The following is a 24884-nucleotide window of genomic DNA, read 5'->3' as shown; positions in this document are numbered from 1 at the left end:
ATATTTGCAGCCTCATTAAGCGTAGTTAAAGCTTTAATGTCAATACAAAAGCACTGAAATCCTTTAATAATTGAACTATATTCATTTCCGCGCGCTAGTTATGTAGCTGAACAACATATCATAATATGCTGAGTTCCTGGCTACAGAGCCGTTCAGGATAGTATGCTTGCCAATGAACATGCTACAAATTGCAGCAACTAAAACTCGCAACACTCCCATAGCTGTCACAGCTATAAATTTGAAACCTTTCCTGTGGAGGAGACTAACAACCTATTGGCAACACCAATGGTACATTGAAACATCTAAAAAGCTTCACTTAATTAAACCACAGTTAGGCATTCAGCCATCAACAACGAAATCACGGGAAGCCGATGTCCTCTTCACTCGTTTGAGAATAAAACACAGGTACGGCACACATTACTTGTTGACTGGTGATGAAGCTCCGATCTGTGGTAAATGTGAGAGGTTGACGGTCATCCACGTTATACTGGAGTGCCGGGAAGGAGATGCTGAAAGGAAAAAGCACTTTCCTCTAGCTTACAGACAACTTTTCTATCTTCATCTAGCAATGTTTCTTGGTGAAGAACCACTATGCAACATGAAATCAGTATTATATTTTTCGTTGAAGTCCACTTACTACATGTCATCAGCCCAAGGAATTTGTAGCATAGCCTCTCTTGAGAAGCTGCTGTTGCGATGTTAGCGCTTTGAATAGCACATACCTCCAGCCTCTTACTCTCAAAGGGCCCTGATGAGGCAGTAGTGCTACTGGCAGTCACATATTTTAGTGTATTACCTCTTCATAGCGCATCCTTTATTTTCGTCTAACACATCACTGTATGCCCCATGTCTCACGGTCATCTTATTTAAACATATATTTTACGCATTTTACAGTGAATGTTCTAAATCCACTCTTCGGCCACATCACATTGACATTGGCCTTCTGACATTGACTACATCATCGACTACATTGTACCAATTTATGGCGCTCTTTGGGCTTCCCTGGCCTTTGCACCATAAAACCCTGTTAATCATCCTCACCATCTTAACATTTAGTTAAGGAGTTAAGTTGTGAAGAATACTTCCATTTAGCAAGACCATGCTTGACCTGTGACGAAAGGATGCAGGCCAAAAATGGTCACATCGCAAATGGTCGCGCCCTGTGCGACTCCATGGTGATTTGGAAAGTGCGCCACGTTTTTTTCGCACACTGTCAAGTATCCAGAAGGTGCGATAACAAGTGCTCAGAGCGGTGTGCTGGAAAATTGTGCTCATTAGTAGACCAGTAAATGAAAAAAAAGAAGCTCATTCACTGCAGCAACAACCTTCTCCTTAATTTTGCTTGCCTGCTTTTTCCTTAAATAGTAGTTGCGCTCACCCACTATGGTGGCACCATGCAAGATTGTTTTGTACTTGGCTTTGCTCAAATGACTAATAATTGGGTAGATTGCACTTTCCTGGCAACAAAGCCCTGAAGGGATGAGAGACCACAAAGTGTGTTTGTTTCTTGTGCAAAAATTTATTACATAATATTTGTTATGTTGTCAAGAATTAAAAAATATGTATTTTTGTTGTTAGGCACGCAAGCACAAGCAGTAAACAATTATACAAAAAGTGTTTGATATACTGGAATTGGAGGAATTGAATGGACTAGCTCAGCCACTTCAGAAATGAGAATGGTCCAACTCTTACCATTCCGAGAAGTTAAAAGGAGTGGAATTACAGAGATCTCCACTCTCTGAAATGGAGTGGGAAACAATTGGAGGGCTCTACTCCACAACACTTGTAGACGCTAGCCCTTGTTAGACTCCTATGTATTCTTTCACTGATGTGGATACAGATTAAGTGAAGAAATAGATGTATAAAATAAAAAATGTGATTCGTTACTCTATCTCAAATGACATCAGTGCCTGTGGAAGTGAAACGAATTAATACCTGAGAAGAGAAGGGTAGCCTATGGCTTGCTTGGGGTAGTGTATTTAGTTTTTTTCTTTGGAAGATGGGCTGTTAAGTTATTAAAAACTAGATGGGCATGTTAACACTTCGCTACTGGACAAGCATGAAGTGAGCTAGATAATGAAACTTGCTTCATGTTTGCCAAGTGTGAGGCAAAAGATAGTGTCACTTTTGGGTGTCTGTTAAGGACGTGACAATTAAGCTCTTCTGCAGCCAAGTTTTGGTTTTCTGGACAAAATTGGCCTGAATTTATTAGACTGCAAAAATTAGCAGCATTGTCTTTTTGCTTGTCTGCATTAGGGTCAGTTGTCAGGCTCCTTTGGTTAAAAAGTCTATTAGTCCAATTTTCGCAATTGCTAGTCTAATTACTACCTCAAGCCATTTTAAGGTGTGTGCCTTTTTGGTGAAAGCACTTCGAAGGAAGTTAATGAATTTTCGCATCTTCCCTATTTTTTAAGGAACTTTGGATGCATTTTCAGGAACACCCACGATATTGTCAAACTGCTACTGTGTGTGCTTTGCTGTGCAGCATACTTCTGTTTATGTTGTGCTTTGCTCATCTGTTTTCGGTTGTGTTTGCTGTCATGTGCAGGGCTGGGATCTTCGAATAGAGCACACTCACTGCTTTAGCGACCACAAGCAAGGTGGACACTACCATTACGACACTACACCTGAAGATGTTGAATACTTGGGCTACTTTAACGTTGCAGAGTGTATGTTTCGAATCGATGCACCTGCGTCAACACACCAGATAGGCCGGGATTAACGTGCTTCTCGTTGGATGTGCCTTCTTTTCATAAGTGCTTTATTGAAAACTATTATGGGAGAAAATTTGAAAAAAGATATGCATAGCTGCTTTCTCTAGTATGTCATGTCTTTGTCACATGGGCAGTTTCGATCCTTATTGCAGTCACTTGGCACTGCTCTTGTTGAGTTTAACTAAAGTGTGTGTACTGGTGTAACAGATGGGAAGTCAAGCACACTTGAAAATGATGCATAGCAAAGTTCCACTGGTGTAGAGTTCAGATTCAGATTTTATTGATGCGATAAGCTTATACATATGTGGATGGGTGTCATATACAGAAGGAGCACCCATAGTCCGAGACTGTGCGGGCATCCTCCCGCACAGTTTGAAGTTTGATCCATATATATTGACTCGAGCTTGATCTACACTCTCCATGTGACAAGAACCTATAGTCATTGCACTAATTTGCTTTCAGGTAATGTTCACAAGTGTTTATTGAGACATGACACAAAGTTAGAAAATTTACTGTAGCCACTGACAAGTCAAGAATGAAGGTGAGGCCTATACCACAAGGTGTGTCTCTGCGCCCTCCATGCTTCCGGAAAATGCAGTTCTCTTGCAGATCATGCAGGCGTGAAGAATAGGTTGCTCGGCAACAGTTGACATTTCACAATCGTGTGCCAATTGCACAATGATCTAGCATTGGCAGATAGAGGGACAAAGAAGACAGCACACTGCACTAACTGTATGCAGATAACATGGAGGACATTGAAAACTGTTGTAAGAGACTCTGAGAGTGATTATCCTGTACTCCGGTACAAAAAAAAGTCCTCCTTGCCAATCTCCTCAAGAGTGCGAACATCTGCATGCTTTGGCTAAATGAAATGCATCAAGGAAGCTGCAGTGGCCCAAGCTTAATCTGTTTACAGATGCGAGTACTTCTTACACCTAAAGCAAGCAAACCTCCTCGCCTCACACCAGGGTTGATCTTGGCAGCCACAGCCCAAAGGTGGTGAAATCCGAAAATGCTCGAGTATCAAGCTGTGGATACAGTGTTAAAGAAGCCCTGAAACACCTTTACTTAAGAAGTGAGCAACATGCTGGAGTGTGAGCATATTATTATTGCAAGGAGCATATTTGCGATTTTTTTTTTACTGAAACGTAATATGAGTGGAGAGATAGAATGCAGTGCTTTCTTGGAGGTTCCCTGCTTCATGCAGCAAAATACCGTACCATTTACTTGCATAATGAACACTCTCGCATAATGAACATAGCCCCCACTTTTCCACTCAATAAGCGTGATTTTTCTTTTCCCTGCATAATGATCGCACCCTGAACTTGCTGCCGTGAAGTAGGAGACACATGGTACGATTTGGCGGGTGCGATTGTGTCCGACGCCTTGTCAGATGCCACATCATACCGTGTCTCCTACTTTTATTGCAATAGCGATTATATGGACGCTCCAGGTGCATTTTTGCCACTGCCGAGTGCCGCACGGTGTAGGTGTGAATGAAACCGCACGAGGGAAGCTGACAATCACAGCTCAATCTCACGCACTGTCTTTCGTCGCGCTAAAGGCCCCGGGGAGGTGGGAGGGGAACGGACGGCGGTGTTGTACTCTGACAGCAACTGCGTGTTGCACAACCATGCCCAAGTGGCGCCGACGATCGCGGCTAAATCTCCCGTGTTACAGCGGAGGAAAGCGGGAAGGAAACACGCCTCTTTCGTTGCGAGCATGGCAGCGGGAGGAGCGAGGGGAGGGTGACTGCACCGTTTTACTCTGGCAGCCAGCAACTGCACATTGTGCGGCCGCGGCGCGCCCTATCTTCAAATTGATCTGCGTCAGGGGCCAAGTTGATGGCAGCTCATACCTTTGGGCGTGCTGCGTTTTCGCCGCTCAGTTTGCGTTGAAGCGAATGTTTCCAAGTTTATGTGGCCGATAAAACTGCTATCCTTACTTCGTGTAGCTGTCTACACATTCGCTATCGCAATCGATGGTTCGAATTTTGGGCGAAACCAACGAGGTAGCCGCGAAAAAGAAAATCCCTCAAAGTTTTACTATGCAAAATGAACGCACCCCCCAACTTTGAGCTTCTTTTTTTTTTTTCGGGAAAAAAGTGCGTTCACTAAATGAGTTAGTACGGTAATATTGGATCACGTTTTCGCAGCACCATTGCCTACAGATTGCAATTGTTTTGCAACGGAGCTGTTAAAGGCAGTTTCGTAATGTTTTTCATGCAGCGGCGGCATGTGACAGCACGCTCGGTATGAAATGTAGACTAAAAACAAGTAGCAATGCAATCTACGTTGAAGCCTTGAAGCAGCTGTATGACCACTGCTCTATGATGCTTTTGGATGTTAAAGCCCCTAAATAACAATGGTAGTTCCCCACAAGAATTACAAGGTTTATGTTATGGCAGTGCCTTGGTAAGGAAAAGGTAGGGCCAGGGATGTCAACGAAGGTGGACCATAGTAGAGAATTCGGCAAAGTAATGTGCTGGTGCATTTGCGCGTGTTCTTTGTGAAGGGCACTTGCCGCTGCATTCTTGACTTGTCAATTGCTGTCGCAAATTGATGCTTGTTGACAGGCGCAGTTTCATAGTTCAAATGACATTATGCAAGTACAGCACACCGTTGAATAATGCAATGCTTCTAGGTGAGTGCTGGATCATGTGACGTGCTTTTCCTGTTATGTCACGTTTGACATCTCAAGGGCTGTTGATAATGTTTGGCCTCGCTTTACATTGTGTTGCTCGCAGCAGGGACATCTTGAGAACTGAATAATACCTACTTTTTGCCACTGACGTGAAAAAAGTTTTCTGTGAACCAGCTTACTTATAACTGTGCTTATAGAATTGCATAGTGCTACAATAATCTACAAAAATGGGGACATTTAAGATATGACAGCCACTGTGCCATTCGAATGACTAAATGTGCGATTTGCCATGGATATTTTATGTCAGTGGTGACAAGAACACTTGAACAGAAATACATCAGAGTATGTTATATCATGTCTGTCCTCTTTCAGAGTTTGCTGAAGTAATAAAGGTCTTCCTATATTTTGTGACACTTTATGCTAAGTTATGTAGTAATGACAGTATTGCTGGTCTGACGTAAGTACTGTTATGCCACTATTGTAGGGGAGAAAAGAGCAGGAAAATTAAAATTTTGCAGCAAGCTTTATTTTTAAATTATTTCACGGTGGTTGATATACAAATATGCAAAGTCCTGTTGCATTTATAAATGTTATTGGCACCTCATCAATTTAGTATGAGCAAATTTCATTCAATGCTTTCACAACAGATGCAAGTAAACACAACTACAAAACCAGCCAAATCCTGCAAGGAGCTTCATGTCTCTGACACTTGATGAATGTAAGGTCCATGTAATCCTTACAGAAGGTGGAAATAGGGTCCAAAGTTTAATGTTCTTAGTCCGCACTAAGTGTTGTGCACATAATTTTGTAGCTAATTAGGACCTTTGCTTGTGCCTATGCTGAAGAGCATGAAGTGACCCTGAAGCATTCTTCTTTGCATTTTCATTGCATCACCAGAGGTGTAATTCGTCAAGTCTTGTTCACTTTCTCATTTCTAAAACAGACACAATAAGAAAGCACTCTGTGGTCACTTATTATTGGCCGATATAACAGGCAATACATGTGCTCCATCTGTTTTATCTAGTGCACTTACAGTGACTGGAACAGGTGAAGAGTAACTGCAGCACCATGAATAATTACTTAGGTTCCAGTTACAGGGCAGAAAAAGAAACAACAGCTCTGACTTGCAACTAAGTTTATTAATACGATTGGAAGATACTTTATGACAGTTTTTTGACCGTGCTGCTTCTACAGTTTTGTAGCTCTCGGCTTGTTTTCCCCACTTTTGCCATTCACTGTTTCTTGACACAGCTTTGTAAAGGCTCATAATTTTTGCAGTCAAAATGTCCACTATGGTATTGGATTATGTGCATGTGCATAGTGATTCCAGATGCTCTATAATCTGTTTCTTTCACAGTCCTACCTTTGTTGTAATTATCGCCAAGTATGAATCCCAAACAATTTGCCCAACTATTCATCATTTTACCATCAATAACTGCTTTAGGGCACCTTTAAAACGTTCGAGCTTGTGATAAAATGCCTTGTGGAATTCATCTAGTACAATAAACACTCGCCAGTATTGCAGGGTCGTCTACAACACAAGAAGTGATCTGCTGCACAAAAATTTTTCTACAAGTAATAAATGCATTGTTTGGTTGGCAGTGTGTTTGTATCGCATTACTGATACAATTTCTTGCCCTTTCTCTAAGGTTTTCTGCTTAGTCGATGTCGTTTCTTTTTGTGCATGTATAGTGCTTGTAATAGAACTATACTGTGATTGATGCTTTGCTTTTATTTCTAAATAAGATTAAACTAAATGAGTGATGTAATTGTGGCAGCCTGATTGACCAGCTTTATTTGGTGTTTGCTGAAATAAATTATTGCTTCTACTGATTGTTAGCTCTGCCATTGTTGCCATGCGAAAGCTGTATGCCACCTCATAATACTTTTACTTTGTTTACACGGTGCCACACACCTTTCTTTTAACACGTAGCATCACTTCACCATAATACTCGTCTGTGAAGCAGGCCATGACAGCCCAAAACAAAGGAATAAATTTATCCATAAAAAGTGATTTTGTTGTCTGCTTAAGGGAAGAATTCCATGAAAGCGGTGGTTGCTTGGAGCTTCAGCTATACCACCATTACAGCTAGACCAGCATGTGGGCCTCTCTTGCTAAGGCTGCGCGAGATTTGAGAGTCAGCACTGGGTATGAACAGTACAAATCTTTTATTTCACAGCTGTTGTATATTGGGACGGCACTGAATGATGACGGAGCAAAGAACATAGACAATTGTGTCGGGCAGCAGCCATTTTGACGACAAGTGTGCTCACAAGCCATTATCACTCAGTGGCTTGTTACATTAGAAAGCAAAATACAGGGGTCTTTAGTGATCAACATCTAACAATGATGAGAAAGTTAGCTATCCGCCTGATGCTGCACGATTGTACACAGAAAAACACCTATGGGTATTTAACGGGCAAACTTAAAAGAATGCTTTACTGTGGAAACGAATTTGGCTCTTTTTGTAGCACTCTGCTGCTCTGATGTCGATGCTAAATTTTCAATTCATCAATACCCCTCCACTTCATGCATTGACTCATTCCTCCACTTATTGCTACATTTCCTACGGCTCCTATAAGCCTGTAATATGTATATGTATGTCTATAATTCTGAACCTGAGTGTGTGCCCCAGTTCTTTTAAATTGAGGACTCAAGCTTAAGGTATGTTTACTTGCCTGCATATGCTTTGTGACTTGCACCAGGGCACTTTTGACTTGCTGCTTGCCGACATCATTCTTGCAGTCAAAATGTCTGCTATCGTAGGGCATTTTTTTTGTAGGCAATCCTGTGGAAGCTGGCACATGGAATTTACATAAATAAGTACTTTGATTTTACGCTTTCTGAATAGGAAAGGAAGCACACACATTGATATCCATACAGAGCCTTGCAATGTTTTTGTTAGGGTTTATTAGAACACTGAACAGTGCTGCACACTTCACACCTACATCAAAGCTGACTTATCAGTTACCACAAAATGGCTAAGCCCTGCATTATAAAGGCTTCATTTGTAACCATGCCGCGAGGCTTCAGCAAAAGGGCGCAGAGACATATTCAAACAATGGTGACAGGTTTTGGTTGCTGGCCAAATGTCGAAGATCTGTTGGGCAACATTTGCCATCTGCATCAGGGCACGTGCTGGAGGTGCACTGTTGATGCCACCATGGCTCACTTATGGAGCTGTCTAGGCCCATGCAGAGGTGCCCATGCCAAGGTTTTGTGCCAACCCCAAAAAAACTAGAAGGAGCAGGTAAAACTGAGAAATTGTTGTGCCAAAAACTAAATTTTATATAAATGAACTTTAGGAACTTCAGCTCGGGTGGCTATGAAGACGTGGGCCAGATTTGAGCGTCATACATTCAGGCCTCTTGGTCGAAGTGGCGTGTCAACAGCAGTCATTCGTCTGTGCCTTCCCGGTGCTCACTGACCTGAACTGCAGGCCGCCTCTTGGTGACTGTGCCGGATACTGGATGGTGTGGGAGTTCGAAAGCTGGTAGGCATATCTGAAAGCGACGCGAGTGTTAGGGCATAACATAGATGAGAAGATACCGTTTCATGTATCGCAGTAATTCATTTCTGTGAAAATTTGCAAGGTGGAAGAAGTTTAGTTAAAGAGCAATTCCTGCTACATACTTAGCGCAAAGATTATATTTGTAGGATTGTGGTACTATTTTCCAATTTCGCCTCCCACTACATAGACAGACTTGCGAACAAATTAACCTTGAAAATGTGATATGTTATAGCACCTGGGCTTTATACAGTACATCAGGTTGACGCTGATGACTGTGATGACAACGCAAATTCGCCTAGAGTGCCCATATAATTGCTGTCGCAATAAAACGACTTAGGAGGGAACTTCACGGGACAATCTTCGAGCCTATTGATAAAAAGAAATTGAGTATTGTCAGTGTAAGCGAATAACCCGAGCGAGCGAACGAACGTTTTCCTTGCCGAGCACTTCACAAAGCTACGCGTAACAGTCCCCCTCTTTGCAACTCGTTTGTGTGAGCACGAGCTCTTTCCCTTAGTGCTTCTGCATCGCGAGTACGATCACCGACTATCAGCTGTCGCCAACCACGATGGGCGAAAGAGGCTAAGGATGCTTTTCACTTTAAGATGTAGAAGTTATAAAAAGGAAATGCTCATAGGAGGTGAGCAGGCCCTCGCCACGTGACAGGCAACTCATAGGCATAGAGTTTCCTACAAAAATTACTAGAGGGAACTCTGGCGCTGCAGTCGTTGTCCTACCATGGGAATGATGGGAAGTACATGGATTTGTCTGATCTTCGTGCTTATGGATTCAGACGTTCTTGTGGCTTTGTATATTACGCTATATAAATCTTATTGTCGTATATTTCAGCGCAATCTGTATTCTTCGAAGTGCAGAAGACGCCGGGAAAGCGTACAATTGCTATTAATTGCAACTATTGAGCTTGTCTATGTGCCCAAATCGAAACGCGCCAAGCGTCTCAAAGCACTGGCATGCCCGCGATAAATTCATAAGTGCGTTTCATTCGCTTGTCGATACATGCATCCGTGGCTTAATGGTTTCAATATCAGGCTTCTGTACCAGAGTCCCTGAGTTCGAATCCTACCGTCGGGCAATTTTAATGATGTTTATTTAATTATGTATTACGCAATAAACTGTTGAAAATGACGAGTTTACAAAGTCACAAAGCCGTTTGAAGCCAAAAGAACGAAGTTTAGGCAAATCCATGTACTTCCCATAATTCCCATGCTGGGACAACCGCTCCCGTTGTAGCTCACGTAGACACTAGCGCCAGAGTTCCCTCTAGTAATTTTGTAGGAAACTCTATGCCCCTGGGCAACTGGTAATGCACGCGGAGAGTATGACATAGAGTAAAGTGGGTGGTGATGACTCAGTGTGTCGAGGGCCTCACTATAAAAAGCTGTAATAGGATACAACTTGAAAAAACAGGAGTTAGCAACCAAGGCACATGGACAGTGCGGGTTGGTTACTCCGCCAGCCAATCACAGAAGTAAACAAAATCGTCGTCATGCGACCATTTCAAAATGGCGTCACACTTAATACCTCCGGAGCGTCTGCTACTCTTCAAGAGTCTTTTCATCGGCAGAAGCGATGAGGTGTGCAACAGACATTGACAAAGTGTATGGAGTCTGAGCGTTTCACTCTTCAAAAGTCTGCCGTACAATTTATTTCACTGCTTACCCCATTTTACTCATGAAACTTCACTGCCAACTGAAGTGAAATGTGACAATAGTGGAAGTGCAGCAAGCGTTTTATTTCAGTTCAATAAAGAATTAGGCTTTCACCGTTCCACTATAACAGACGAGTGAAAACGTTCAAAATTATGCGCCTATAACTTTATTTTTGTGGTTACTACCTTATTGTGGCAACAGGGAAAGGTTGAAGTACTAACTACTTGCAGCCTCGCGGAGGAACAGTGGCTGGCGGTTATTAGGGCGTGGGCGTGGCTTCACTGCAGACTTCAGTAGTATCCGATTTATACAACGAACCAAATATTGTCTTGAAAGGTCCGGCACCTATGGAGGGACTACTTCCCAAAAGGCAACGCGCGGATAGACCCCATAGAGAAAGAGGGATGGCGTCAGAGGAGGTTGGCTTGCAGATGCTAGCTGTCTGATTGCTGTTAGTCATTGCTGCATTCCGCCATATTGTCAAATTTAAGTTTCACCATCTTGCCAGCTCTGGATGGCCGACAGGGCGATTAACTACGTCCTGATTGGCCCGAAAAAGCAAAGATAGCAAAATTCTTCAGTACTCAAAATGGCGTTTCATGGCGGAAAGTTATGGTGACGGGGCGATGTGCGCCTCAATCGCTGCAAGCTGAAGCTTACCCAGATTAGGGACTGATCTAGTTAAGGTCCGCTGCACGCCACTTGATCGCGCTACCGCAGAATTAATCACCATCATCATCAGCCTGGTCACGCCCACTGCAAGGCAAAGTCCTCTCCCATACTTCTCCAACTAACCCGGTCATGTGCTAATTGTGGCCATGTTGTCCCTGCAAACTTCTAAATCTCATCCGTCCACCTAACATTCTGCCGCCCCCTGCTACGCTTCCCTTCTTTTGGAATACAGTCAGTAACCCTTAATGACCATCGGTTATCTTCCCTCCTCATTACATGTCCTGCCCATGCCCCATTTCTTTTTCTTGATCTCAGCTAAGATGTCATTCACTCGCGTTTGTTCCCTCAACCAATCTGCTCTCTTCTTATCCCTTAACGTTACACCCATCATTCTTCTTTCCATAGCTCGTTGCGTCGTCCTCAATTTCAGCAGAACCCTTTTCGTAAGCCTCCAGGTTTCTGCCCCGTAGGTGAGTACTGGTAAGACACAGCTGTTATACACTTTCCTCTTGAGGGATAGTGGCAACCTGCTGTTCATGATTTGAGAATGCCTGCCAAACGCACCCTAGCCCATTCTTATTCTTCTGATTATTTCAGACTCATGATCCGGATCCGCGGTCACTACCTGCCCTAAGTAGATGTATTCCCTTACCACTTCCAGTGCCTCGCTACCTATCGTAAACTGCAGTTCTCTTCCGAGACTGTTAAACATTACTTTAGTTTTCTGTAGAATAATTTTTAGAACCACCCTTCTGCTTTGCCTGTCCAGATCAGTGAGCATGTATTGCAATCGGCCCCCTGAGTTACTAAGCAAGGCAATATCATCAAAGAATCGCAAGTTCCTAAGGTATTATCCATTAGCTCTTACCAACAATGCTTCCCAGTCCAGGTCTCTGAATACCTCCTGCAAACACGCTGTGAATAACATTGGAGAGATCGTATCGTCCTGCCTGACGCCCTTCTTTATAGGGATTTTGTTGCTTTCTTTATGGAGGACTACGGTGGCTGTGGAGCCGCTATAGATATCTTTCAGTACTTTTACATACGGCTCGTCTACACCCTGATTCCGTAATGCCTGCATGACTGCTGAGGTTCCGACTGAATCAAACGCGTTCTCGTAATCAATGAAAGCTATATATAAAGGTTGGTTATATTCCGCACATTTCTGTATCACCTGACTGATAGAGTGAATATGGTCTATTGTTGAGTAGCCTTTACGAAATTCTGCTTGGTCCTTTGGTTGACAGAAGTCTAAGGTGTTCCTGATTCTATTTGCGATTACCTTAGTAAACACTTTGTAGGCAACGGACAGTAAGCTGATCGGTCTATAATTTTTCAAGTCATTGGCGTCCCCTTTCCTATGGATTAAGATTATGTTGGCGTTCTTCCAAGATTCCGGTACGCTCGAGGTCATGAGGCATTGCGTATACAGGGTGGTCAGTTTTTCTAGAACAACCTGCCCACCGTCCTTCAACAAATCTGCTGTTACTTGATCCTCCCCAGCTGCCTTCCCTCTTTGCATATGTCCTAAGGCTTTCTTTACTTCTTCCGGCGTTACTTGTGGCATTTCACATTCCTCTAGACTACTCCCTCTTCCATTATCGTCGTGGGTGCCACTGGTACTGTATAAATCTCTATAGAACTCCTCAGCCACTTGAACTATCTTATCCATATTAGTGATGATATTGCCGGTTTTGTCTCTTAGCGCATAGATCTGGTTCTTGCCTATTCCTAGTTTCTTCTTCACTGCTTTTAGGCTTCCTCCGTTCCTGAGAGCATGTTCAATTCTATCCATATTACACTTCCTTATGTCCGCTATTTTACGCTTGTTGATTAACTTGGAGAGTTCTGCCAGTTCTAGATGTAGGGATAGAGGCTTTCATACATTGGCGTTTATTAATCAGATCTTTCGCCTCCTGCGATAGCTTACCGGTATCCTGTCTAACGAAGTTACCACCGACTTCTCTCGCACACTCCTTCATGATGCCCATAAGATTGTCGTTCATTGGTTCAACACTAAGGTCCTCTTCCTGAGTTAAAGCCGAATACCTGTTCTGTAGCTTGATCCGGAATTCCTCTATTTCCCCTCTTACCGCTAACTCATTGATCGGCTTCTTAGTACCAGTTTCTTCCGTTCCCTCCTCAAGTCTAGGCTAATTTGAGATCTTACCATCCTATGGTCACTGCAGCTCACCTTGCCGAACACTTCCACATCTTGTATGAAACCAGGGTTAGCTAGAGTAGGAAGTCCATTTCATTTCTAGTCTCGGCATTTGGGCTCCTCCACGTCCACTTTCGGTTATCCCGCTTGCGGAAGAAGGTAGTCATTATCCGCAAATTATTCCGTTTTGCAAACTCTACTAATAACGATCCCCTGCTATTCCTAGAACCTATGCCATATTCCCCCGCTGACTTGTCTCCAGCCTGCTTCTTGCCTACCCTGGCATTGAAGTCGCCCATGAGTATAATGTATTTTGTTTTGACTTTACCCATCGCCGAATTCACGTCTTCATAGAAGCTTTCGACTTCCTGGTCATCATGAATGTAGGCGCGTAGACCTGTACGACCTTCAATTTTACCTCTTATTAAGTTTCACAAGACCTGCGACCCTCTCGTTAAGGCTGTAGAAATCCTGTATGTTACCAGCTATATCCATATTAATCAGGAATCCGACTCCTAGTTCTCGTCTCTCCGCTAAGCTCCAGTAGCACAGGACGTGCCCGCTTTTCTTTTTTTTTTAGCGCTGTATATGCTTCATTTGTCCTCCTAACCTCACTGAGCCCTATTATATCCCAGTCAATGCCCGCTAATTCCTCCAATATCTCCAAGACTTGCCTCACTAGATGATGTTCTAGCGTTAAACGTTGCCAGGCTCAGATTCCAATGGCGGCCGCAGAATTAACACTTCAGGCTAAATGCTAATTTTAACGCGATAGCGTTAAAGGCTCCGTGTCGCAGAAAATCCGGTGTCGCCGTCAGCGGCGATGTCCGCATGAGAAAGAAATCATCCTGAACCACTCCTCCCGATTCACGCAGGCCCTCCGCGTGGCGCATAGGCGTTACTGAAATTACATTTCTGAAAGTAAAATACGTCAGAAAATTTGTAAAGTACGGCTTACAGTGCACAACCAACAAACATGATAGCGTCGGATTGTAATTTGAATATACCAGAAAACATAGTTCTGTTACGCGGAAGCTCAAGCAGAAACTCCATTTTCCAGCTGCCGCTTGAGGTCTGTGCTAGGAGTGGTGCGCCCCACTCGGTTCCTTGCAACACCATCCAGATGGCGCTCGCTTCCGCGCATCCGCGGCAACGGCGGCGCCCGCCGTGGGAGGCAAAGAAAGAAAATAATCAGAAAGCTCGCCCTCGTGCTTCGCCGTCAGCGTATCGAAGAAAACATTACGGTTACATGAGCTGTAGATTCCGGGAAGCGTGAGAAGCAATGAGGGGCCTTTTAATGCCATCGCGTTCCACTCTTAAAGGCGAAGCTTAAGCGCCCTCCAAAGTTTTGACCACACAGTAAAAACCGCAAGACTATGACAGCTGGCTCAAGTGCGTCGTATTGATCGGTGCACCTGTTGGACTAAACTGGTCTAAATCGCTCGCTATAAGTTATCGGTTTCAGTAGCATCCACAGGCTGTTCGTTTTTCATGTGGAGTTCTTTTTTCTTTTACCGACCGCTGCCGTTGAATGCTGTCGCGTAAGAAGGGTCAGGTCACGTAGAAAAATGCCCACGCATAGCCTACTTGCTGTGCGTCCAGTGGCAGCTCCCGTTCGAACGCGTCGCCCAGCAGCGGCGAGCGGTCCAGCGTGGCTACCGGTCGGCGGTGCAGTCTGGTGCGCACCGACTCGCTGATCCAGGACAGGCAGTTGGAGGCGCCACACGAGGTGGTCGTGGCCGGTCTGAGCTGAACCCAGCGGTAGTACGTGCTGCGCAAGACGTCCGACAGCGAGTGTGCCTTAATTGCGACTCGATCAATTAATTGTCGCTACAATTTCAACGTTATGTTTATTTTTTGCCACATAAGTTTGACATTTTCCTCGAGGTATCCCGCTGCTTTCCGTCTCACGGACGCTACGTCATCGTACGACAGGGCTCAACACGGTACAGCGCCCGTATAACGAACCGGCGTACTAACTTGAGCCGGTCACCGGCCCCGTTATGTACGGAATTACACAGAATAAAAAAAGAAGGGAAACGCCACCTAAATATCCTTGGTGAAACAAAAATATGCCGCCAAGCGCATCATTACTTTGATAAGCCGAATTACTTGACTCTTTCTCCCATTTTATAGCGAAAAGTTCGCTTTGGCTCAACTCGGTCGAGCGAGAGCATTCGCTCTCGATTGAGTTGCCCCGTGCGTTCGTCGCCGTACGTCTGTCATAGCTCTTTGAGATGCATATGTTTTCTCGCCAGAGGTTTGTGGTGTTTGAAAGTTTAGATGCCGTGGCAGTGTTGTGTCGCGCATCTCCACCGCGCATGGGCTTTCGGTACGTGCCAGGCCGCGTATGTCTCCGAAGTCCGCGGCGCGTCTCTTTTCGAGATGAGCCGAACTGTACCCTTCTTACATAGGCACGTTTCAGTGTCATACACTTGCGAAACTGTTTGCGACTATTTTCGTTGTTCATATGGCACTCAGCGGCCACAGCTTCTACAGCAACCTATGCCGTTATCTCGGACGTCGTCAAATTCGTCCATTTTGTCAAATTCTGTAATGGGGGCACTTTGAGCTAATCGGAGGGGCCGTACACCAGCCCCGTGGGCCAATCAGAGTTGACGAGACGGTGAATCCGACAATATGTCGCAATTGAGAAATGTCCGCAGTAACACCCCTGGATTGGTTCAAAAATTAAGTTTGTTTCCCCCTTTACCGACAATACCGGATGTAGCATCGCTGCCAACCTAAAATTTCCATTTGTCTGAGTGGATTGTCCACCAGTGACTAGGACGGCTCAACTTGGCAAATGGGCAAGATTTTGCGGGGCGTTGTGCATGGCGCGAAGAGCCGCGAAGCTAACGGCTGAGGAACGGCGGAATAAACGACGGCGATGGTTGGCGTAACGTCTTGAGAGGCACGGCGAGATGCAAAGTGAATAATTGCTGGCGTTTACGTTTCTAAAACTGCAATTTGGATCGCGAGTAAAGCCTTTTTAAGGAGGGCCCCAGTGAGTAATTGTGAAATTTAGCGGAAAACTAAAACGTCCGCGTGTAGACAGACGTATGTGCTTGCAAACAAAACCTTCATAAGCGATAAAAACTAATTCGGAACCCTTCAGTTATCTCATAGCCCGCACAGATTTGACAGAGAAAAAACACTCAATAATAATATATAGATATACATATATATGTGTAGTTATGTGAAGGCGGACACAAAAAGGAAAACGAAGTTACGATGTATTTGCAAGGCGATCAAGCTCCGCACCATATGACGAGAGCGGACCATATCAAAAGCGTCTTCATCGACGCTCCATTAGAGGTATAGTACAGTCACAATATCCATGTATATGCAAGGCAACGCCTGTGGTGCCTTCGGCGAGGTGCCTACATTACGCGAATTGTATCGCTCCTTAAAAGGTAGAGCTGCGAGCTGTCGTACATGGCTTTCCTTCGACACGTTATGCTTATAGCCCGTCCAACAAGTACCTCTTGGGATTATTTAAAGTGCACCTGAATGAAAGCATGCTAGCGTTTTTGCAGTCAGTTTCCATCGAAATGAGGCTGCCAAAGCCCTCATTTGGTCTCCAGACCTTACATAAGATCTCCAGACCTCAGTCAGCGGGGCAGCTGGTGTGGTAAGCAAGAAGTTCTCCAGGCTGAATTATATCGTGGTGTGCCAAGACATAATGTGTCTAAAGGTAATAGTAATTAATTTTCTTGCTATTCTTCTAACTCATTATTTTACAGATGCCGATAGCTGCACGTGTAAAGCAATAGTTAAATTCTAAAACCTTTCTTGGCGGCTTACGATAAGCCGCATACTAACACGAGTATGCCGATGTGGTAGGCCATGCCAACGAGATCGACCAAGATGGAGTTTGAGTTGCAGACCGCGCTCCCTCTCGTGCCATCCGTCTCGAGGCCGAGCGCCACAGGTGGACTATGCAGCAGGGAGATCACGAGCGCGGCGTCTTCGGTGAAACTTCCCACGTGGAACAGCATGTCCAGCAGGTAGACGAGCTTCGCGGGCAGCATGCTGGAGTGCTGGCTGCGTCTGCGCCGAATAATAATAATAAAAAAAAACACGTGTCTCGACATACGACTGTGCTATATCTGTCTCACAAATTCCCTTGACGTCAGGGCTCGTGCCATCAAATCAATGAAGAGGGCCGGTTGCGTGTCCCAGAGAAAGGATTAGGGCCAGTGGCGTAGCTAGGTAATCTGGAATCCGGGGCCCATAGGTCTTCTGCCACTCCTCCCCCCCGGGTGTAGTCGAGGAAGGCGAGGATATCAACAATTTCCATGTGTCTTCAGACGTATATGAACCCCCCACTGGCCCCTTGCACCCGGGGCCCATGGCCCCCCCGGCCCCCCTCGTTGCTACGCCACTGATTAGGGCTCGCCCATTGTGCGCTCCACTAATCCTTCCGTGATGCTTCCATTTATTCGGCGTTGCGAGAAGGGACAACGGAAGATCCACACATAGTTTTCTCTTTTCCGTTTGTCTGAGGCGACGCATAGCGTTCGGTGCAATGCAAGAAGCTGGCGAGGCGAGCACAGTGTCAGAAACCATTTCCGGAAAGTTTCCAACAGATTCGAAGAAGTTACGAGATGCTGAGTTTCATACAAGACGCTTCCTATAGGTCATCTGTCGGATTGAATTGTTTTGACAGACTTGCACGCGCAATAACGATGTTCGTGAAAGTCGTTCGATCCGACGGGCGGATTATCGCACCAGCAAAGTGATTTCAGTTAATTACAACTGGAGCGCCTAAAGGCGCTACTTTGCGTTTTCTTCACGAGGCACTGGATCCGGCATCGCAAGCGTTGGAACGCTAGCGCGACAGTGAAAAGACAAGGACTACAGCCGTGCTTTGTAAGTGTAGGAACGTTATGCGCGACAGCGAGAAGGCATGTGTCAACGCCTTGTAAATGGCATAATGGCGTTATTAAGTGCCTGTCTTCACTCATTTATGAAAGAAAACGTGGGTTCCTCTCGGCTGTGGCATATTCAACTCGTTCGCTCTCAAAAGCGATAGGTCTGGTTGCTTTTTTGACACACTTGTACATAATGTATTGCATGTAATTAATGACTTGAAATCAATTACGTTTTACAGTAATATTGTAATTTAGCGATTGCTTTGTTTACTCGGAAACGCTCACTTTAATTCAATCACTTTATTTCAATAACCAAAAACGTCATCATCATCATTAGTCTATTTTTATGTCAACTGCGGTATGAATTACCCCTGTCCTGGCTAGCCGATTCCAACTTGCGCCTGCAAACTTCCTAATTTCATCACCCTGCCAAATTTACTGCCGTCCTCGACAGCGCTTCCCTTCCCTTGGCACTCATCCTGTAACTATAATGGTCCACCGGTTATCTTCCCTACGCGTTACATGGCCTGCCCCAGCTCCATTATTTTTTCTCTTAATGCCGAATAGAATATCGGCTTCCTGTTTTCTCGGCGATCTACACCGCTATCTTCCTGTCTCTTAACGTTGCGCTTGATAATTTTCGTTACATTGCTCTTTCCGCGGTCTGTAACTTGTTCTCAAGCTTCTTTGTTAAGCTACAACTTTCTACCTCGATGAGCAAAACGTGAACAAGGTGAATCCAGGAGCCTGCATTCACCTTGTTCACGTTTTGCTCATCGCCTTGAATTGCCATCTCCCGGATTCCCCGTCTTTTCTCTGAACTTTCTACCTCGTATGTTAGCGCCGGTAGAATGCAATTATAATCCATTTTTCTTTTCAACGACAGTAGTAATCTCGCAGACAGGATTTTGTAATGCCTGCCATATACACTCCAACTCATTTTTATTCTTCTGTAATTTTCCTTCTCATAATCAGGGTCCCCTGTGAGTGATCGACCGAGATAAACGTACTCCTGGACAAACTCTACAGACTCGCTGGCGATCATGAACTCTTGCTCCCTTGCCATGTCATTGAGCATTACCTTTGTCTTCTGCATATCACTCTTCAACCTTACGCTCGCACTTTCTCGGTTAAGGTCCTCAATCATCAGTTGCAATGCAGCCCCAGTGTTATTGAAGAGGACAATGTCATCTGCGAACCGGAGGTTATTTAGATATTCGCCGTTGATCCTCACCCCTAAGCCTTCCCAGTCTAATAGCTCGAATACTTCAAGACATGCAGTGAATAGCATTAGAAATGTTGTGTCTCCATGCCACACCTTTCTTGAGAGGTAGTTTTCTACTTTCCTTCTGGCGAAGCAAGGTAGCTGTGGAATCGTAGATAGAACTGTTCTCAATGTGGGACAGGAAAACTTTCTGTAGAAGACAATACGACTTACCCCAGGAACACCGAGTGAAAGATGAAGAGCGCCATGGAGAGCGCGACGCTGCTGATTTCGCGTTTCGGCTTGACGCCGTAGTAGGTGTCCAACAGCAGTTCGTAGGCGCACAGTGCCGTCATCGCGAAGTGGTAGACCTCCTCAGCCATCACAGACACTGTGTCCCATAGCCGAGAATGGGACGTGCTCTGCGAAACCAGTCGAGTGTTAGTTAATGCGATACTTATGACTGCGCCGACAAGTCTTCCATTCCTGCAAGTTCCTGAGGCAACCTAGCACGATCCACTCGGCGTAAGCCCAGGTTCCCCTTGAAATAATGTTCCCATTGGTTTCAAGATTTTTGTGCTTCGTGTAACGCTCCTTCACACATGCAATACGAGGAAAAAAAATCGACTCCTGAGTTTTGGTCGTTGCACTCATGGAAATGTGTGCGTTAGTCGGGATATGCTCTGATACAGCAGTGGTTATATCCAACTATAAGAGCACTTGAACGAGAGGAAAGGGGGTTAACCGAGGGGCCCGATTTTTTATTAGTCATGTCGTAAGAAGCCAACACTGACACCAAGGACAACATAGGGGAAATAACTTGTGCTTAATAAATGAAACGAAGAAACGATAAATTAATGGCAATGAAAGTGGATGAAAAAACAACTTGCTGCAGATGGGGAACAATCCCACAACCTTCGCATTTCACGGCAACCTGCGGCAAGTTGTTTTTCATCCACTTTCATTTCCATTAAATTATTGTTTCTTTATTTTGTTTTTTAAGCACAAGTAATTTCCCCTATGTTGTCCTTGGTGTCAGTGTTTGTTGGCTTCTTATGATATGACTAACAAAAACTGGGCCCCTTGGTTAACCCCCTCTCTTCTCGTTTCTTACATAACGAGGGTCTAGAATCAGGCAACATTAACGCCTTCAGGTAGCATGTGTGGGTTTATTGACCGGTTGCCTTCACCCAAAAATATCACGTTCTCGTGAAGCCTGCGGCAGAAAGGATGTTCTACATCCGCCGCCAAGGTCTGTGAGTGGTGGTGCTGGCTAACACTCCCAGGGTTCTACTACGAAACATAAACACCCAAGAAAGTGGATGGGCAAACGGCGCCGCGGAAGCTGAATTGGTAGAGCATCGTACGCGAAATTCGAAGGGTGTGGGATCGTTCCTTACCTGCGGCAAGTTGTTTTTTCATCCACTTTAATTTCTAGTAATTTAACTTTTTTTTTTTCATTTATTAAGCACAAGTAATTTCCTCTGTGTTGCCCTTGGTGTTAGTGTTTGTTGGCTTCGTATAAGAGGACGGTATACAAAGGTAAATAGGGTGTTTCAGCTGAACGTTTCTACAAACCTAAATAAGTTGACCTTAAAGTGATCAGGCGTCCTGCTTTTACCTTCGTGTCTTTTGTGACGTTGTTTTCTTTATCTCTTCCTTGTGCTCTTTAAGGGCAAAGGGAGCGTTGGTGAATCCCCCTCCCCCCTTTTCTGTTTTAGAGTGACCGCTTACATCACGTTTCACATTATTTTTGAGAGTTCTTGCACTATCGGAAAGAGTAACAAGTTTTCACATGTGCCGTATATCCTCGATCTTCATGATGATTACCGTTGTTGAAAACATAAACCATAAACGGCGTAAAATTTTATAGAGTGTATGTTTAGCTTCATGTTTGAAGTAGTTATTACTCTTAATCCCTCCTAGACGAAGTGCGCATACTTTTCTGATGGAGTGCAAGTTCACTTATGCTTGAGCCTAAGGAGCAGCGGTATTCTCCGTCGATGACTATCGGGGATACAGTCACTTTTGCGAGACTTCGCGTGACTTGCCAGTGGACGCGTCGGCGTGTGTTGGCGACCGCGTTCCTCGAGCATTGCCGAGCACACTGTCTCGACAAAGTGTCAGAAACGCTGTGAACTAAGTGAATGCACTTAATCGGGGAGCTCTCGAAGAAATAATTAAACCTGCACACTAAAATTTATTGACCCTTTAGGGCTTATCTTGTCCCACGATGGCACCCGACATCAAGTTTGTCTCCACCTAACACACTGCGCTTGCTACTTCTCTATCAGGGACACTACGACGCGCTAGGACACGCATGTGCTCTTGACCGGGAAGTTTCAGGAGCAGTCCTATAGAGGAAATACGTGCAAGATCGATGATTATTATTTTGTGGGTAAAGATGAACCCGAAATGATGAAAATCCTTTTGGCAAGTTGGACTAATAGTTGCTCCAACGAAAAGGGGTCACCAATGCTTCTTTTTGTCCTCCCAATATATACTCTATAAGAGGGCCTGCATTCTTCTGCATAGTGGGACAAGCAGTTAATTTCACGAAAGGAGACACCGGCATTCCCTTTGTCCTGACAAGATGCACTCTAAAGAGTGTGTATTTCCTGCTGTTGTGACTAGCAGTCACTCGGGCAAAAAAGCGATCTCCAAATCTCCCTCTGTCTTGTCAAAATAAAACTTAAAGGGTGCAAAATTTTGGTGCTTGGGACTACACTCTAAAACGATTGCACCATTTGGGGTTTATATTTGTCACAAAACAATATTCGTAATCTGTCTTGCCCGCATTTCCTTTCTTTAGCGCGGCGAGCCCGGTACTTCAAAGTCACGAACGGCAAGCGCGTTATCAGCATGACAGATCATTCTCGACAGGAACGTATCGAGCGCAGCGTTTTTAAGAAGGGAAACGCAAGCAAGACAGATGACGATTGTTGTCGTGTGGCAGATATACACCCTAAAGGTTGCAACATTTTTTAGAGTGTAGCAGTTACTTCCACAAGGAGTCACAATGACTCCTATTGTCCTGCGAAGATAAACTCTAACTGATGTAAATTATTTTGGAGTGGGACAAGCAGTTACTCCCGCAAAAGAAGTCACCAGTACTCACTCGACCTTGTCAAGACAAAACATAAGGTACGTAAATTTCTTATATTTGGGATAAGCAGTTACTTCCTGCAAAGTCAAGTCGCTTACACAACACTGGCCCTTATGAAGTCTGTCATGAAGCTCGAATGCCGATCGGTGCCGACGAGACAGTCCTTAACTTCAATGTCATCTACACACCGTTGAATTTCAAGGCGTGATCGCGTTGCAGCAGACACCGCGGGACGTATTCCCGGTCGATCACTTTAGGCGACACTATGGCCTTCGCTCGACGTAGTGCTCGACAAGCCAATAAGCTCATCCGGTTCCGCGCAACCAGCTAATGCGCGCTCTGAGAGTATGATTAGTAATGCGCGCTCTGAGCATAAATATGATTGAAATGATACAGCGGAAATCAGTCAGGTTTATTTTTAATTCCTACCGCCGTCATACATCAGTTAGCGCTCTTTTACAGCAGGCGAACCTGGAAACCCTAGAGGCAAGACGGTATCGAGACAGGCTCAAAATGTTATATTTAATTCATCGGGAGCATGTAAAACTAGATAAAAAATTGTATATTACCCCTTGTAGCCGGCGCCCAACGCGTTCATCACATTCATTCAGGTTAGACGAGCATTCGCACCATACCACATTATTTAAGCAGTCCTTTTTCCCCCGAACCATCCATGACTGGAACGCCCTGCCTGAAAACGTTCTTCAAAGCTCCACCATATCGTCCTTCATGCACGCACTCATTAATCTATGAAAAGAAACGTTTCCCACGAATTCTATCCTAATCCATACACTATGTGATATAGATCATATCACACTTTTCCGAAAATCGCACTTTAACGCACTTTTCTGAAAATCGACTTTCTTGCGATTTTTTGACATTTCAAGACCCGCGTCTCCCCTTAAGGGCACCGTTAATTTATTTGTGTGTGTGTGCGTATAAGCCATTGCGTAATCATGTGCTGTATTGCAGAACTCTTTGATATCTTCCTTCCTTTTTATTGTTGTTTCTTTCTTTTGCATTGTACCAAGATGACGCTTTGCTTGTTTCCACCTTTTTGTTTCTTTTCCTCCTTTTTTTTTCTTTCTTGTGTTTCACATGTTATTGGCTCTTGAAGCCTTTATGTATATCCCACTCCTGCCTAGGGCCTCTAAAACAGGCTGGCAGTACGGAATAAATAATAATAATAATAATAATAATATCGCCGAAGGTGATCGTCTGAGAATACGTCCCCTGGAAAGCCCACAATGGCAACGCGGTCGGCCAACTGCACTTGCAAGAACTAGCAACTCGAAACAGCGTAGTTGATGGACACCGTTTTTATCTGCTGCTACAGACCTGCTGAGGGAACTCATGCTGTGGAATAACCTTAACGGGGGTCCTGAAACACTTTCCTAACTAATCATAGAATGGCCTGATTATTAAAGGACGTCGTCCCACGAATCTCATGCCGCAAATAAATTTTTCCAAATCCTTCAAGTATAAGTGGAGTATAAGCCGGATAGCCGGCTTTCTCTCTATTTTCGTCTCCGCTAGCGTGCTGGAAGCTACGCAGCGGAGAAGAAAAGTGGGCAAAGCCCTGGCCGAAAGCTGAGTGTCGCGGTGGCGAAAATGTCGAAAGGGCTCGCCGCGGCATTCCGTGGCGGCCGCGGTAAACTACTATACGCAGAACGCTGTTGCCATCTCGGAGACCACACGCAGCAGACGCAGCTACGCGCAGTGCACAGATGAAATTATTTTCCCGCCGTTTTCAAATCTCAGACACACATATTTTAGAGCGCAAGACTTGGGCGCCCGTTCGTGCGTCGAGCGTCGGCGTTCGCCGCATAACCGAGCGAACGAGCGCAGCAGATGAAAGAGCGGGCGCGGAGCGCAGCGGGGGATGAAAACAGTGGCGAGAGCGAAGAAAGCGCGAGGAGGAAAGCGGAGGCGGATGGTATGGCGAAAGCGTGAGAAAAGCGTAGTGCCGCGCAAGACGCGCACTGCGGTGACGGTGGCTACGAGATGACGCCAGATTAGCGAGCGCCGTTCGAGAGGTCTGTATGTGGCGGCTGCTTTGATTGACGTCCACGCGTCGCCTACGCGCTGCTTCTCGCGATCTCCCAATTAGCGAGGAAGTTGCGCCACACTTCGCTCCGTTTGCAACGTGCCGCACGAGATAGATTGTTCACGCGGCACATTACATACGGAGCGAAATGAAAACACGTATACAGCTGCGCTCAAATTTAACTGAAGATTAGCAATTATTTTTACTGGGAATGTTCTCGCGATCACGAAATCAGCCAGTAACGTTGGTCGGCTAACTGCTTTCCATCGACTTTCCAT

General features: G+C 44.9%; 2 protein-coding genes across 3 annotated transcripts in view; one reads left to right on the top strand and one right to left on the bottom strand.

The window, feature by feature from the left end:
* The window catches only part of LOC126517745 (ester hydrolase C11orf54 homolog), a 29561-nt gene extending 22365 nt beyond the window's left edge, over nucleotides 1-7196 (top strand). The window contains exon 9 of the mRNA XM_050167548.3: nucleotides 2549-7196. Within this exon, the coding sequence (XP_050023505.2) occupies nucleotides 2549-2722 (174 nt within the window). The 3' untranslated portion in view covers nucleotides 2723-7196. The remainder of the gene's footprint in view (nucleotides 1-2548) is intronic.
* A 334-nt stretch (nucleotides 7197-7530) lies between these two features.
* The window catches only part of LOC126542913 (uncharacterized), a 50986-nt gene continuing 33632 nt past the window's right edge, over nucleotides 7531-24884 (bottom strand). For both annotated transcript variants that reach the window (XM_050190032.3, XM_055064720.2), the window contains 4 exons: nucleotides 19688-19875; nucleotides 17198-17425; nucleotides 14960-15143; nucleotides 7531-8861 (listed from right to left, as the gene is read on the bottom strand). In XM_050190032.3, coding sequence (XP_050045989.2) covers nucleotides 8754-8861; nucleotides 14960-15143; nucleotides 17198-17425; nucleotides 19688-19836 — 669 coding nt within the window. In that variant the 5' untranslated portion in view covers nucleotides 19837-19875 and the 3' untranslated portion in view covers nucleotides 7531-8753. The remainder of the gene's footprint in view (nucleotides 8862-14959; nucleotides 15144-17197; nucleotides 17426-19687; nucleotides 19876-24884) is intronic.

This window comes from Dermacentor andersoni, chromosome 3 (assembly GCF_023375885.2).
Source record: "Dermacentor andersoni chromosome 3, qqDerAnde1_hic_scaffold, whole genome shotgun sequence".
Classification (NCBI taxonomy): domain Eukaryota; kingdom Metazoa; phylum Arthropoda; class Arachnida; order Ixodida; family Ixodidae; genus Dermacentor; species Dermacentor andersoni.
The sequence above is the reverse complement of the archived record's forward strand: the minus strand, read 5'-3'. Positions and strand labels throughout refer to the sequence as shown.